Raw genomic sequence first — 16,983 nt, forward strand, 5'->3', positions numbered from 1 at the left:
GTCGGGTGGGTTTGACTTATTTTATATGCAGTCCATGTGTTTGACCCCTCCTGAAAGTTTGGAGCATTTCACATTAAAACGCGCCCTTTGATCGTTTAACAGCCACTTCCATAGCCGGAAATCAGCCAACTGCAGTTTCAAAATAAGTGTCCCAACGTGGATTTTACACAAATATAATCTCTGGGGAAGAACAAATTTCAGTTTAGTTTAAGATTAGTATGGATGGTATATGTTATTCTCTGACATGCATTTACTATTTAACTCCAGGTTTGTTTACTCCTAAAAACGTTTTTTTTAAATGGTAGGTATTTTATTTTGAAGCCTGCTTCCGGAAGTTGGAATTACTCAATGTTTAACAATTAAACACGCGTGGTGACGGGTCGAACAAGAAGCCGGGGCAACTGTGGCTAACAGGTGTGAGTAAGTTTATCTCAAGTTTGTTGTTTCTTCTTTGTTAATATTATTGAACCGAGTAACGTTTGCTGCCTTTTCTGTACTGAGAGCTCAACAAAATATAGAACATATAGTAAGAATATAAACATGCATATTGAGTCGTATTGAGATGCAGCGAACTCCATTCAAATTTCCGGCATTTTAGTGTATTTAAAACAAAAAGATGATAACAATACATGCTAGACAGAAAAAAAATATGATTTTCTTTCTTCTGTGCATTTGCATTAATTCGGCATTAAAATTAATCTATATATCAAAAGGTTATTTGTTGAATGATGCATGTCCTTCAGTCATTCGTCTTTCACTGAGTTAACGTTGTAGTGTTATAGTTAATAAATACAAGTATTTCTTCGCTCTTGGCTACAGGTGAATTTAAAGTTTGCAGGAAATATTTATTATTATTTTAAGGCACTTTTTGAGACTATTCAGACAGTTGTTGCAGGGTCTCATTGTGACCTTTAGGTTCAGTCACCTCTGTCAGAGCAGCTGCAGCTGGTGGAGGAGGGATTATGACTTATGTTTTAAACTGTGTTACACTTCTGCAATATGAGTTCAACGTCCAGTCAAGTTAAGCGCATGACAGGGTCAAGATGACCGTTTTAAAACTGACGCACAACGAGGTCTTGTGTTGTAGGTTACGGAGGGTTTTTATCGTCTCTATTGTGTGCTGCCTGGTTATTGTGTGTGTGTGTGTGTGTGTGTGTGTGTGTGTGTGTGTGCTGAAGCGGTTACTAACATTCATTCATTCATTCATTCATTCACTGTGTAAATTAATAGTGTAAAGGCGTTGCAGGTGAACAGAGGGGCGGTTCCGCAGGTGGCTTAGTACCGCTATGGTGTTATTAGTGGGAAATGGTGCAGGTTTTGAGGTGAAAGGTGACTCTCCTCTGATTGGCTGACCGCCATAACCCCCCCACCCACCACCACCTCACTCTCCTTCCATTGGCTCCTTTACATGAATCCTCTAAACTTCAACTACCCCCCTCTCTAGCTGTCTGTCTGGAGGCGCTCCTTATGTACACCAGGGCGCTCAGAATAGATCGTTGTGGGTGGAGTGGTTGCTAGAATAAAGCAAATCAAACAGTTTCACCTGAATCCTGTTATTGGATGACTGATTAAATTAAATTAGATTAGATTAATTTAGATTAAATTAAATTAAATGTCTGTTTTTTTATTATTATGATTTTATCTTAATGTACAGCATGTAACCAGTATTCATATTGCTTATATAATGCTTATATTTATTTATTTTTTAATGTAAAGTTGCCTCACTGCAAGAAGGTTCTGGGTTCTAATCCATTTTCCGACTGGGCCTTTCTGTGTGGAGTTTGCATGTTCTCCCTGTGAAAGCATGGGTTCTCTCTGGGTACTCCAGCTTCCTCCCACAGTGTCCAAAGAGCTCGTTAGGTTAATTGGTGTTTCTAAATTGGCCGTAGGTGTGAGTTTGAGTGTGAATGGTTGATAGACTGGCGACCTGTCCAGGGTGTACCCCTCCTCTCCCCCAGTGACAGCTGGGATAGGCTCCAGCAGGACCCTTAACAGGAACAAGCGGTTACAGAAGATGAATGAATGAATGAATGAATGTAAAATTATACATTGAAATCCTCAAGTTAAGTAAACAAAATTACATTTGTCAATGCTGAGACGTGAATACTGACAGACATTTTCAAGGAAGCTGAGAACACGGTCCTAATAATGACTGATATAAATATCTAACCATCAACGTACAAAAGGAAAGGCTCCTGATTTTCTCTTTGTGGAATTCAGAGGAAGAACACATGTAGTAAACACTGGTTAAATGTTTTAGATGACACCAGGTTTTCTGTTCCTATAAGGGAACTGCAAGTAGAAAGCTGATGGAAACACTGAAGTAAAGCATAATTTTTATGGACGTTCTACATTCCTGTACAGTAAAGCTATAAACTAATTACTTTTGCTGACGTGGTTGCAGGTTTCAGCTCCTCTCGCCTTGAATCTTTGCTGTAATTGTAGACAAACCTACTCCTTTCAGAAATATTGCTGCCAGCGCAACCCCTCACCTTCTCTAAACGCCACCACTGAGAAACACGAGTCCTGGGCCTCGGGGCAGTTTCCACTATCACCTGGTTGATAAACTGGCTGCACTTATTGCATAAGAGCAGTCAGTGTAATTGCTGCTGTCTCTCACTCTCACTCCTCAGCTCTCTCTAATTACACATGTCTCATATTCTGCAGTGGTCTCCCGACTAAATCTAAATCCTGTGCGATCAGAGCTTAAACAATTAGTCAAATAACAGTTTTCAAAACTATATATCGTCGCCTTGTTCTGGCTTCTCAGCTGCGAGTTGCTGTTTTAATCTTTAGTCTGAAAATCTTTTAGTTTAAGGCTGTTGGTTGGTCGAGAATTTCTCGTTAGATTAAAAACTAACGACGCATTCATTAACTCTCTAAAATGAGGTATGCCACAGCTGACTGAGTGAATAGGACGACTCCCTCTGTGTTGTGCAGTTTTTTTTCCCCTTGATGAGCTTTTATCTCAGCTTGTCTAATCATCTCAGCCGACCACACGGAGGTCATAGGTCACTGAGCCAAAGGTGAGGACGGCGAGCCACAGCTAGAGCCTGGTGGCTTTTGCGAGGCGCTTCGTTAGGGGAGTTTCCGTTCCCATTCATTTCTAGTAGAATCTCGAGCCATATAAAAGAGGCGTGTTCATGCACACTGCAGTTATATGGTTTTACTGATGTTGTCTATGCAATTAAAAAAAAATAAATAAATACCCACATCCCGTCATTTGGTCCCTCAACCTTCACAATCTCACGGTCAATGGATTAGTTCATTGATTGTTTACAAACCATTGAGTCAATCAGACTGACCGTCTTGCTACAACCAATCGGAGCGCTCCCTGGAGACGGTCTGACCTTTGATTGGTAGATTAGCTGTAGTTACACATCACCTGGATCTTAATGTGTGCCAGTGTTTGGTTGCAGTAGTATTTCAGTGCAGCCTTGTTTGTGCGTGCACAGTGTGTGGCGGTTGCTGTAGCAGCAGCAGCAGCAGCAGCAACAACCACAGCAGCATATCCCGCGGTCGCTGTCATTGGATGTTCAGCCTCATTCTCACCTGGCTGCTCTCTCTGAACAGGTTAGTATGAAAATAAGAGCACACGAAGGAGCATGCACATGGCAGTTAGCTCTGCAGTGCACTTACAGGAAGAGACAAGTCATTTTCATTTTCATCTCTCTGTGTTGATTAGCCTACATACCAGGATTAGTCATGTACAGGATTTTCCAGTTAGGATATTTGTATTACATAAATGATTGTCATACGCAAAAGAAAGGCAACTAGTTTTGTAGGGTTTTTTTTTTTAAGCCACCCACTCATTCAAGATGCTTCTTTGGTTCTAAAGATCTGGTGAGGAGCTTAGTGAACCTTACCTAACCTAAGCTAGTCACTGAGAAATGCAACCCGTGCAGGTTGCACTGTTGTTGTTACTGTTGCTTTCACTTGTAAAAGCTGTTTTTGAATGATTACAAACTAAGGACTACTTCCTTATTAAGAACTTTAAAGTGGGACGATGTAGGCAAAAAGTGAGAACTATCTCATTGCAATTGACCTCATAAGCTCGGGGTGATTTCCCGTGCTTGTCCAGCTGCTGAAAGACATGGATATGACATGAAATGCATTTTGGACCAATCACAACTTTTGCTGTCTACTAATCTGTAGATGCATTTCTGGCGCGGTGCATGTCAGGCTACGGTGCAGGCGTAGGGTGTGGAGCAACGTTGTACCTATGGCATAGATTTGACACACAACCATAAATCAGCCTTTAACCTGACCCCAGGGCTTGGTGGTTAATGTTTGGCGTTGTCAGCAAACTCCATACCTTTAAAACTGACTTTACTGAGTGGTAAACAAACAAAATGATCGTTGACTGCATCTAAACATGGACAAACCCTTCGTGACGTCAACCGTAGGTTTACTAAAGGGCAGTTTTGAAGCTCAGTGCGGTGGCTCTGGATGTTGCCATGTTGGAAGTTCCCGATTCTGCCTAATAATGAGGTGGAGCATGAGTGGACCTGAAGTTTGGTGGGTGACACCTAAGACGGACAACTACCAACCAGTGAGGGAACCCATCTGTCACCAAAAATGACCATTCCCCCGAATTATGCATGATTTAAAGCCTCAATATAATGTAAACAAGTGAGTTATATAAAAATGCACCCAAGTACAGTCGGCATGAATGGGCAAATAAGCTACATAGGCCAAAATAAAATTTGCACCAGGCTATAAATATGATTATTTCTGCTGTAAAGACTCAGTTTAGACTAAACTTTTCCTGGTTGTCTTCAGTTTTCAAGCCAAGAGGTTGCTGCTTTGATGTGACTCTCTATTCCTAATAGTTTATGCATGTTACCGCGTATCAAGAGCTGTGATTGGTTGCCTTGGTAATAACACACTGTATTTCCGCTTTAGTATTTCCAGCTGCTTCTCCATCTCCACAATTTTCTCCTTGATTGTTTTGGATGAATAGAGATGGACCGCATCAAGGAAAGGTTAACGGGGAGGTTCGAAGGATTTGTATGACTCGTCTTCGGCGAAATTTCGGCATTGCCATTGTTGAATGCGAAGCAGGAGGTAGAAACAAAAATTAACACGACTGCCAAAAAAAGACACTGACTAGCGTTGGAATGGCGTTTTTACAGAGCGAGCCAGACTGACGAAGTATAAATGGCTTGCAGCAGTGTAGGAAACGTGCGTAGGTTACAGCGGCTAGTCCCGCAGAGGTATAAACTGCACTTATGACAGCTCAGTTTAATATTAAAAATTACTTTTTAATTAAATATTAACGCAGGAATAAAACCATATAAATGTTTGGAACCATCAAACAATAAAACTAAAGCACCTAATTGCTTATGTAGGAATCTAAGTGGCCTATCATTCATTAACACCAATCATCCTCATGCTCTCTTTCTGGCCTATTTGCCAACACATGGGCTGTTGTGTTTGATTTAGTGTGATATGGAGATAATCATTCCACCTTGGTCTTGACATGATCAGTGTAACGGATTGTTTACCCAGAGTCTGGCCCTTTCACATGGAGGTGGATCTGTCCTTGTGCTCTCACTTGATCTGTTTATTCATTAACAGCTCTTATAGTCTGAAACCTCCTCTGTGTATATCTATGTGTGTGTGTGTGTTTTTCTATTCCCGACCTGTTGAACGTCAACAAGAAGAATGGGGTCATTAAAACCTGACACCTTCAAAACCTTTCCCGGGGGAATTTGTTAAATATACGACATGCGATCTAATTATAGTGCCATACGAGCCGCAGCTGAACAAGTTCACCTGCTATTATTCTATATTAGTAGCAGCAGAACAAAGTGTCCGAGGTCTCTGTACGTAACACCCAGTCCTGTTTTACTGCAGAAACAAAACTCTGCTCAAATCTGAGTTTAATTGTTGGAAGAAGGTGATGAGGTGAGCCAGTGCACAGGCTTTAAAAACACTTGAGGCACTTGCGTGATGATTTCTGGACTGAACACAGACACCACTGTGAATCCTAACAGATAACATCAGAGGGTTTGTTTTCTCCTCACGTTAATTGTTGATTACTTACATAGTGACATGTAACGTCATGATTTAGCCCTCATGACGAATTTAAAACACTAGTTTGGGCATCGTGGGTTACTAAAAGAAATCTTATCGATGGACAAAAGCTCAACAGATAACCTTATAACTATATGCATGGTTTGACACCAGTAAAGATGAACAAGAATGAGAGAAGGTGTTTTAGCAACACTGCTACCCACAAGACCCTTGCTAATGTTGATTTGTCAGACTGACATATGCAAGGAATGTTTTATTCATGGTGCCCGGACAATGAACCATACCGGCTCCCATGACTTTAGTGCTGCCATTAGTTTGAAATGTGGGACAATATTGTCAAAATTACTGACAACTCCCCTTCATCGTTTATTGGTCTTTCTGGTAAATTAGCAAATTGTAGCGCACCATGTCTGCTAAATGTCTAAAATCAAAGTCAAGGTCACCGCTTTGGGTGTCTGAAAATGACAAGTGCACATACACTGATCAGACATAACATTAAGACCACTGACAGGAGAGGTGCAGAAGTGACATTGACCTTCTTGTGGCAATCCAGTATTCTGCTGGGAAACTTTTGGAATTGGCATTCATTCATGTGGATGTTACTTAGAGATGTACCACCCACCTAGACCAGACCAGGTACCCCCACCGAATAGCAATGACACTCCTTGATGGCAGCAGGATGCAGCCTGACACAGACACACATACACACACGAAAACGGTTTGCTAGATACCAAACTGATCAAGTATCTGTGGGATGACCCACAGAGGCCCCTCCCCTCAACCCATAGGACCCAAAGGCCCCCCACTAACAACATTCTGCTCCCAGACACCACAGGACACCCTCAGAAGGTCCATGTCCATTCTCTGATGAGTCACAACTGTTTTGAAGAAACAAGAGAGACCTACACAATGTTAGGAAGGTGGTCATAATGTTAAGGCTTATATTTGTGTACAGATTTTACTCGTCTTAGTTCAAACAGACACGTCCGTTCTTGGTGGTTACACGTAACAAACTTCCTCAAATCACGGATTTAAAGTGCTAACCTGGTCTCCTCTCTTGCTCTCTCTAGGTCTCCTCCTGGCCAGCATCTCTCCACACACTCCTTCACATAACACACACTCTTGTCACCTCACCTCAGGGCACTCACTGTACCTCCACCTCACCTCAGGGGCCACAGAAACCTCAGCGGTTATCAAACCCACCCCTCCTGCCACATATCCTACTTTTACCTCATCGGCATCATCATGCTGAGCAAGGAGCTCTTGCAGAAGTTGAAGTTCCCAGATCTGGAGGATGTCAGCCACTACATCAGAAATGTCTCCACGCCCATGTTAGTCAGCGTTGGGGCGGTGGCCGCGGCGACAACCTACTACCTGGCGACAAGACCGAAAGCTCTCCCTCCAGTCTGCGACCTCCACATGCAGTCTGTTGAGGTTCAGGTGTGTTTAACCTCAAAGTCCTACAGACACTCACTGACACTGCGGCTTAAAAGTATGTGCACCCTTTAGGATGCTGCACATTTCTGCATAAATTAATCATTTGCACATATTTGTGAGTTGCAAAAGTAAGTGAACCCTTGCTTACAGACATGAACTTTGTCACGCTCACAATGGTTGTTCAGTGTTGGCAAATGTGAGAGAGGCCTTTATCTGCTTAGGAGTTACCCTGAGTTCCTTTCCGTCCTCTCAGACTGTTATGCGTCTTGATTTTGGAGTGCTCATTGTTTGTCCAACCGCTCCTTCGGAGGGAATTAGTCGTCTTAAATGTCAATTCGTCTCAATCTGTCTGACTGTGGATTTCTTCCGAACTCTTTTGTGATGGCTGTGTAACCTTCTCCAGCCTGATGAGAGCAACAACGCAATTTCTTAAATCCTCATTAAGCTCCTTCGTCTGTGCCATCATACGCCGAAGATCAGACTGAGACAAATAACTGATTTTAAACATAACGAGACGCTGAACGACACCTGAGTCTGAGTCATCACGTTGATCGGATGGACTCTAATTTGGCCTTGAAATTACCTTATCATCCTAGAGGTTCACTTACCTTTGCACAGATTTATATACAAATATAAAAGTAGAATATTTCATTTGTTGGACTGCATTATCTTTGTCAACTTTCATGACTTCTGCTGAGGTTTTGAGTCATTTTTGTGCAGAAATGTAGAACATTCTGCACCGTGTATGTTGTTTAGTGCAGATCTAGGCACAATAAACTGTTACATAACTTGAATTAATAAATTAATGAATGCCATAGTTACGTCAATTCATGCTTTGTCCCATAAATCCAACCATCCTTACCACAGTGCAGTAGCACACGTGCACTAAAGGAGAAAAAAAAAAAAGTGAAACGTCTGTTTTGTCAGGGTGGAGATTTGGCGCGTCGATCGGTTCTACTGAATGGAGACGGTCACTTGACGCACATCTACGACGATGCCAAAACAATGTATGAGTTCTTCCTCCGAGGTGCCAGAGTCTCCAGTAAGTCACTAATTATGTAACATGATCCCAAGTTAGTATATGTTTAGTTATTGAGCATAAAGTACACGGCTTATCTCCTGCATGGGCTTCGTATCTCGCACCTGATAACCTATCAGCACCTTCAGCTTTGTGAAGTGTTTCCTTTGCTTTCAATTTACCTTCGCAGAGGGAAGTGTACAATATATTTTACATCCGGAACTTCTGGAGATAACTACAAACATTGTTGTTGCACTGCAAAAATTAAAAAAACAGTAGGAAGTCACTGCATGCATGTGTGAAAATAGATTGTATGAAGAGATTTCTACTAGAGAATCTGCCTCACTTTCCCTCTGTTGTCACTCTCCTTTCAACCTGCAGATAATGGCCCCTGTCTAGGCTCCAGGAAACCAAAACAGCCCTATGAATGGATGTCCTACAGCGAGGTAAGAGCCACCATCAGCAGCAGCTCGCCTTGTAAAAACATTACGGCCTCCAGCTGGTCAGCAGGAAAGCTCGCAGTTGCATGAAGCACAACAGTTGTTAACACCAGGGTGTGGTGTTAGTTAGACTGGGGAAAATATGAGCGGCGCACGATGTAGGTCACGCATGTTTTATCTGGCGTGGAATCAATAGCATTTGTTTACGTTATACTGTGCATGTTATGGAGAAATTATTAGAACTTTCTTCATCATCTTTTCCCTTTGGTTTAAAGTGAGGTTAAATAAAGCTCATTTATGGTGCTGTTTTTCTTTTAACAAGTTGTGTGTGTATATGTGTGTGTGTGTGTGTGTGTGTGTGTTAGGTAAAGGAGCGAACAGAGAACCTGGGTTCTGCATTTCTTCACAAAGGACACTCCAAGACCACTGACGCCCACATCGGCATTTTCTCTCAGAACAGACCTGAGGTACTGATAAGCACTTTTTTACACATGAACTCGTGTTAGTGATATTTTTAACCTTTGCCACGTCTTTCCCATCAACCAAGCAACTTTTGTCCTCCCGTGTCAAAACTGTCCTTATCTGGTTTGATTGTTTATAAAGTCTGAAATATAATCTATCGCCTAATTACTGTATGTAGTACATGGGCAGTAGACCACATTTATATTAAATTATGTGACAAAAAAAACATTAGCAAATGGGTCAAGAAGCAAGTAGAGCTCCCCCTGGTGGTTGACTCCAGTATAGGTCATAAGCTCCGCCTCCTCCATGTTAGAGGACGGGACTTGCGCCAAACTAAAACACTAAAACACACGTTAAATAAATTTTCAAGAATGGTTTCTGTCATTTTAGCTAGTTGATTATGCTGGTGCGTATTCAAGTGTCCATTTTTTTCTGATAAGTTTTGTTTTAGTTAGTTATTTGACGCCATAGAGACAAGATGCGTTGACTACAAGTTGCCATGCCAACCGCTCATTGAAGTGGCGCCGTAGAACCGTGAGAGTTGGAAAAAATAAATAAATGCAAATAATTACAGTGTACAATCCAACATTTCGCAAGATGGCATCGCTTGTATCCCCGGGATACTAGCATCAGTTTGACCAATGGAAGGAAGTGGGGACGCTTTGTCCATATTTATATACAGTCTATGGCATCAATAATACCTGCTAAAAATCTACTGTGTTTTTTCATCTATGTATGAAGTGACTGGGTTTCTATTCAGCATTGTTACTGAGTATGTTAGATTATTAACAGATTATTAATGTGTTTTTGTTTGTAGTGGACCATCAGTGAGCTGGCATGTTACACCTATTCTCTGGTGTCGGTCCCTCTGTATGACACTCTGGGAACAGAGGCCATTGCCTACATCATAGACAAAGGTAAATCAACGCAACATGAGCTACTGTTGTGTTATGTAACTTTGTCTGCTGGTGGTTCATCTGTCTGCTTGTCTTTGTGTCTTGTGTCCTGCAGCGTCCATCTCAACCATAGTGTGTGACGTGACGGATAAAGTCAATCTGGTCCTGGACTGCATCAAGGACATGAATCACTCCTTGAAGACCATCGTTCTAATGGAGACCCCCAGTGACGAGCTGGTTGAACGAGGGAAGCAGGCGGGAATCCACATCCTCAGCCTGAAGGAGATGGAGGTCGGCAGACAGTTTATCTCCAGCTCTCTCTCTTTTATTCCTTCACCAGTTTATTTTTTTTTTATCTTCTTTGGTTATTTCTTGGTTTGTGTATCTGCTAGGAAAAGTTCTGCTCACTTTCATTCTTCTATCTTCATTGGTAATCTTTGCTTTATCTTGATTTTTGGTTTCTTTTTCCACCTTGTTTTGTCCTCACTTCCTTTTTTTAGTCATTTATTCCTTGCGTTTTTTTACTGCTGGTTGTGTTGTCGCCGTTTGACAATTTGATGACTTTATGCATCTGCTTCTCTTATTGCACAGGTTATTGGGAAGGCCAACCACCGCCAGCCAATAGTAAGTCACATCCTACTGGTCAAATATTAAAAAACGTCAGAGATGCTGTGTGTGCTGTGTCGCTCTGTTTGGCCACTGACCCATTTGACCTTCCGTCTCTTCAGCCTCCTCAACCCGAGGACATGGCAGTGATCTGCTTCACCAGCGGAACCACAGGTGACGAAGGCGCACGGTCGATTAGAGAAAACGATCCTTTCCCGTCGGTATCTCAAATATGTACTGTGTATGTGTGTGTTTCAGGAAGCCCAAAGGGAGCTATGCTGTCACATGTGAACATCGTGTCCAACTGCTCAGCCTTCATCAAAATCACAGAGGTGAGAAGCTGATCTGTCGGTATGGCGTCTCTCCCTCAGAGTAAAGGAAGATGATCTTGCATGCAAGACAGAACACGGCTTTAGCAAAACTAATTATTACCTGCTTTGCCTACATTTCCAGTTATTCCACATATTTTGCGACACTGCCACCAGGTGGTAGACAACAGCTATGAAAGGACTCCAGTAAGCATAGTGTAGTCTCCTTTGTTTCCTTTCTGTCCGTTATACAACTGCATTATATCCTTGCTGTAACTGATAGTACTTCTGTGTTAAAACAGTGAATGATTCTTTTGTGGTTTCAGCAGATGTAGAAGAATAATGCAAAGGAGAAATCCAAGCATTAATATGTACAATGGAGCATTTCTTTTATGGTATTTGTCTGGAAATAGCTGGAAAGTGGGATTCGGACGCGAGAGGAAAGTAAGAAATGGAAATGGCGTGACGGTTATAGCAACAAAATATAGTGGTTCTTGGTGGAGCAGTGAGTGCAAACCCCTTTCTGGTCCAGGGTCCATTAGTTCAAACACATTTTGACAGTGAGACACTTTAACGAACTTCTTCCTTTTTCTCTCCAGTCGTACATTAAGACCTCTTCCCAGGATGTCATGCTGTCTTTTCTGCCTCTGGCCCACATGCTTGAGAGGGTGGTGGAGGTACAAACGTTAACACTGTCCGTCTCTTTGTTTGTCTGTGTCGTTGCGCCCTCGTTCGTTCGTTTGTGTGTTTGTTTGTTCCCACCTGTGTGTTTTAGTTTTGCTGTCCATTGTGTCCCAGTGATGTCCATATTTCCTTCCTGCCCCTGGCTCATATGTTTGAGAGAGTAGTACAGGTACGTTCCCGTAGCGTCCCGTAGTCACCTTTTGTCTGAAATTAGCTCGGTGTCCCTTCAAACCTTTTGTGTCGGCCTCTTCTTTAACCACAAACTCTTACCTTCTCCCGTCCGTCTGCATCGTTGTCTGACATCAGGGAGTGATGTTAGTGCACGGAGCTAAGATCGGCTATTTCCAGGGAGATATTCGTACTCTGACGGACGACCTGAACACACTGAAACCTACTGTGTTCCCTGTGGTACCCCGGCTCCTAAACAGGATGTATGATAAGGTAGCTGGACATGTCCGACCTGGACCTGGTGTTGCACTAAATCTACAAATCCTACACGATGGTGACGATCTATATAACAGAGATATGTCTTCACGTGTGTCTCTGTAGATCTTTGGACAGGCCAACACTTCTCTGAAGCGCTGGCTGCTGGGATTTGCCTACAGGAGGAAGGTGGCAGAGATGATGAAAGGCATCGTGAGGAGAGACAGTATCTGGGATCAGCTCATCTTCAAGAAGGTCCAGGTACACGGAACCGAATCACTGTATGATTGAGTGCTAGATGTCCAGGAATGTTTTTATTTTTATATTTTTAAACGATGCATACAGCCTTCTCTGGAAAAACTCTTTAGTCTGTATTTGTTGGCAAGGTGTCAGTCGAATCGACTGAACTCTGCAGATTCTGTTTTGTCAGGCTCTCCAGCTGTTGTTGGCTAAACTGTCAGCAGATAATGGGCCAATAATAAGATCGTGGACTGGCGTGTGTTACTGTTTCTGTTCTATTAATGTTGAAAGTCATCCTTGAAGAGGGCGTCTGCTCTCTAGCTGAGGCTTCGTAAAGCTGCTGGACTTTGTTTGAGAGGGAAGTTGACAGTTTAGGAGACAAAATCCGTCCAGTTTAGATTGCACTGGTGATTTGGAGCTTAAGTGGTCAAACCCAGTCAAATTAAGGACAAACTTGTCAGTATGCGCTGATATGACCCCCGGTCTTCAGGCCAGTGAAACAGAAGACATGAAATGAAGCAGATTTCTTTTTTTTTTTTTTTTTGGCTATGCAGACTGATGAGGGACTTGCAGGCTGTGAGCTAATGTCGAAAAATGTTTCAAGAAACTCCCTTCCTGTACTTTGCTCCAAACAAAAGTTGATGAAAATTCATTTTCTGGCCATACTAAGATAGTCTGCCATTGTTCTTTGCCTTGTTAGATTTACACATATGATTAAATACAGGCTTAAGTAAATGAAATGTGGAATTAACTGTAGCTGCCATATACAATAAATACCTATACAGCAGGCTTAACTACTGAAAGTCATTCAGAGGGTTGAAAACTTCTCGCTGTGATTGACTCGTGACCTTATTTGCTGCCGATGTAAATATTGTAGTGTGCTGCCCCCTACAGGCCAGCCTCGGAGGTCGCGTGCGCCTCATGCTAACCGGAGCTGCTCCCGTCTCTGCTGATGTTCTCTCCTTCCTCAGAGCTGCAATAGGCTGCCAGGTAACAAACACACCTTAAGTTTTAGTCCACGTGTCCCTGTTACGCCGTCTCTTTCTGTCTCGTTTACTGCATTCGCATTGCTTAAAACCACTTGTAGTAGCTGTAGTAGGTAATAAAGATCTGTTCTCTGTCAGTTTTATGAAGGCTATGGACAAACTGAGTGCACAGCTGGATGCACACTCACGATGCCTGGAGACTGGACCGCAGGTAATAAAGAATAATTACTCAACTACTTTGTTTGTCTTTATAACTCATACCGTGTCGACCTGGTCTTGAATTAAATCTGATCTCGTGTCATCAGGTCACGTCGGAGCTCCTTTACCGTGTAACATGGTTAAACTGGTGGATGTGCCTGAGATGAACTACCTGGCTGTGAATGGAGAGGGAGAGGTGACCCATAAAGACAGTCAGACGCCGTCACATAACATAACAAACAATAGCTTTTGTTATTCATACTCTGTGTGTGTTGTTTTCTAGGTGTGTGTGAAGGGTGCCAACGTGTTCCTGGGTTATTTAAAGGACCCGGAGAAGACGGCAGAGACCATCGATGGAGACGGATGGGTCCACACGGGAGACATTGGGAAATGGCTGCCGGTAGATTCATCCAGCCTCGGCTCTACCTCACACATATTAAGAACTCCTACTTAATGTAGATGTTCACTATGTCGACTCGTGTGTTCACAGAATGGCACGTTGAAGATCGTGGACAGGAAGAAGCACATCTTTAAGCTGGCACAGGGCGAGTACATTGCTCCGGAGAAGATAGAGAATATTTACACCAGGAGTGATGCAGTAGCACAGGTCTTTGTACATGGAGATAGTCTTCAGGTAGGTGGAGGAAATGTGGATTATAATTATTATAATTATAATGTTTTAACTGACTGAGAGACTAAATCTAGACCGTTAGTGAAATTTATTCCACCTTCTTTGACTTTCTCTTATAGGGCAAACCAAGTTGTTAACTACACAATTTATTACATGATTGTTTTATTAATGTCCAGGCGTGTCTGGTAGCAGTGGTGGTTCCTGACCCTGACTTCCTGTCTGCCTGGGCCAAGAGGACACTGGGACTGCAGGGCAGCTACCAGGAACTATGTGGCAGAGCGGTAATATTAAAAAAACACTATGAGCTCACACCGAATTCACGCTGTTCCTGTGTGATAATGTCAAACCAGTCAGTCTTCTCATATGCCTCGGATGTTCACACCCAGCGTAGACCTCTGTCCCATTGTCGTGGGACACGTGGAAAAATTATGGAGTAGATGGCTAGTTTCCATCTTCTGTGAAGGAAATTAACGTGAAAGTACCACAATTGCTAATAGTGCATGAGTTTATCTGATAAGAATAAAACACATCAGTCTGGAACCAGAGCCATACACACAGTAACGGGTACAGAACGCACATTTGACTTGTAATAACTTCACAACAGAGCATTAATCACTACCTTCATCTGTAAAACAATGGTGGACCTTTTTACCCTAATTAACTTCTCGAGGACGCAGGACAACCTCAGTGGCCATGTTTACGTGGACGTTATTTCTTCTACCCTACTGAAATCGTTCTGATCAGAGACTCTATCTTAACTGTTTACATGGACAGCGTGTGTGATTCAAGAAATACTATAATTTAGAGGGGTACTGCCTCAGAAGAAAATGTTTTTCCCTAACTTTGACAATCCAGAATTCATTCAGTAGAACAAGATGACCAAGACGGACTGAGAAGGACCCACATTTTCAACTTTTGTCATGGGGCAAGCATGCGTAGATGTAATATATTCACTCCAACCAGAAAGAAACTTTAGGATCAAGGGTTAGATCAGTAGTGTTTCGGAGCATGTTTATTAGATGCTAATAATTTCCTGCTGATTGGATTATCAAAAGCAGCTGATATGCTGTAAATGATTCTTAGGTTGTGACGTATTTATTTCAGTTTTTTATTCTCCTCTATATTATAGGAAGTCAAGGCAGCCATCTTGGAGGACATGGGACGGCTCGGCAAGGAAGGATCCCTGAAGTCTTTTGAGCAGGTACAGCACTTAATTTCATAATTCAGTTTTTAAACTATTATTTCCTTTTATGACTTCAGGTAGATCTGCAGACTTTGTAGTGTTCTTACACACATAATGCAGACATGCGATGCTGCTGTTCTGCAAGTGAGACATCCTTATCCTCTCCAACTCACCTTGCCAACATGTGTGTCCCTCAGGTGAAGGCCCTCTACGTCCACACCGAGATGTTCTCAATCGAGAACGGCCTTCTCACTCCGACAATGAAGGCCAAGAGGAACGAACTGCGCCAGTACTTCAGATCCCAGATAGACGAGCTGTACGCCGGGATCAAAATGTAAAAGGGAGGCAGAGCAAATCTGAAGACAAGCCGGAAATGTTTCTAAATGTGTTTTTAGGTGAAAAGGAAACGGCAGGGAAGGTAGGGAAGTACAAGCAGAAGCACACAACAGGGGCCAAAAGCCATGCCTTTATCGTGTACTGTACAAATTATAATGTGATACCATGTTGATTCTAATCTGCTTTTTTATGGGCATTTTAAAGGAAGCAACACTCTGTAGCATCACATGTCTCAGGACTTCCAAGAAACACACACATACCTTTTTACCTACCTTTTAAGGATTGAAGGGGAAGACACAAGACCATTGAATCTGTTTCACTGAGGCTTGCAAATGAATTAGGAGCCATATGGATTGTAGCCCAAACACGGCACACAACTTATGTTGTTTCGTGTCATGATTTTATTTTGCAAAATGTGTTGAGTGTGTTATTATTGAAATCCATATTAGTGGATAGAAGGATAGTCAAGTCCTTAATCCTTTTTATGAATAAGCTTAGTTCCGGTTAGCAACAGTAGGATATTCAAGCTAATCCAAACACTTTTCGCGCTACACAAGAAAAACAGGTACTGCAGAACAGTTTATTTATGGCGGCAACCTGAACGGAAGAGATTTGTTGAAGGAATGCATTTTCTTAAATTATTATAGTATATAGCAGTGAAAATACAGTTGTAATATTTTTCACAACCTGATTCAAATCCCGTTGAATGTTTGTGGTTTCAATTTCATGAATGTATTTTTGACTGTGGTCATTCTCTAATTGTTTTAAATGTCATCCTGTGTTTTGTACAAAAATAAATGACATTAAAAAAAATGAAAACAACTCAAATCTAATGTAACGGTGTGTCTTTTTTGCCTCCTCGGTTGTGTTTTTACACACGCATTTATATTTATACAGTGTATGTAGTGTAAATCATCGGGGTTTTGGTTTTTATTTTTCAAAACATTACTTAAACATCGTCTCGACTGTATTTAAAGAGACAGCGCTTAATTGTCACATAATTCCGTTGAAATGCGTTTACAGATTGAACCCTCTCCCTCTCCGTAGGACCGAATTTTAGTCTAATCCGCTAGGGGTGGATCATTCATAAAATATG

At 42.1% G+C, this 16,983-nt stretch overlaps 1 protein-coding gene across 3 annotated transcripts; it reads left to right on the plus strand.

Moving 5' to 3' along the window:
- Positions 1 to 367: 367 nt before the first annotated feature.
- Positions 368 to 16,940, plus strand: LOC311492104 (long-chain-fatty-acid--CoA ligase 1-like). Of its 3 annotated transcripts, none has more exons than XM_084550260.1 (21): positions 368 to 420; positions 7,110 to 7,479; positions 8,404 to 8,518; positions 8,876 to 8,940; positions 9,300 to 9,401; positions 10,214 to 10,313; positions 10,408 to 10,583; positions 10,884 to 10,916; positions 11,021 to 11,072; positions 11,157 to 11,230; positions 11,982 to 12,059; positions 12,197 to 12,331; positions 12,440 to 12,574; positions 13,448 to 13,543; positions 13,678 to 13,750; positions 13,845 to 13,933; positions 14,021 to 14,137; positions 14,228 to 14,371; positions 14,545 to 14,649; positions 15,498 to 15,569; positions 15,749 to 16,940. In XM_084550260.1, the coding sequence occupies exons 2-21, from the start codon at positions 7,285 to 7,287 to the stop codon at positions 15,887 to 15,889; spliced, it is 2,097 nt and encodes a 698-aa protein (XP_084406386.1). In that variant the 5' UTR covers positions 368 to 420; positions 7,110 to 7,284; the 3' UTR covers positions 15,890 to 16,940. The 3 variants fall into 3 exon arrangements, with proteins under 3 accessions (XP_084406386.1, XP_084406387.1, XP_084406388.1); XM_084550261.1 differs by lacking the exon at positions 368 to 420 and adding an exon at positions 3,562 to 3,573; XM_084550262.1 differs by lacking the exon at positions 368 to 420 and having other exon boundaries at positions 7,074 to 7,479.
- The last annotated feature ends 43 nt before the right edge of the window (positions 16,941 to 16,983 follow it).

This window comes from Chelon labrosus (genome assembly GCF_963514085.1).
Source record: "Chelon labrosus genome assembly, chromosome: 8".
NCBI lineage: Eukaryota > Metazoa > Chordata > Actinopteri > Mugiliformes > Mugilidae > Chelon > Chelon labrosus.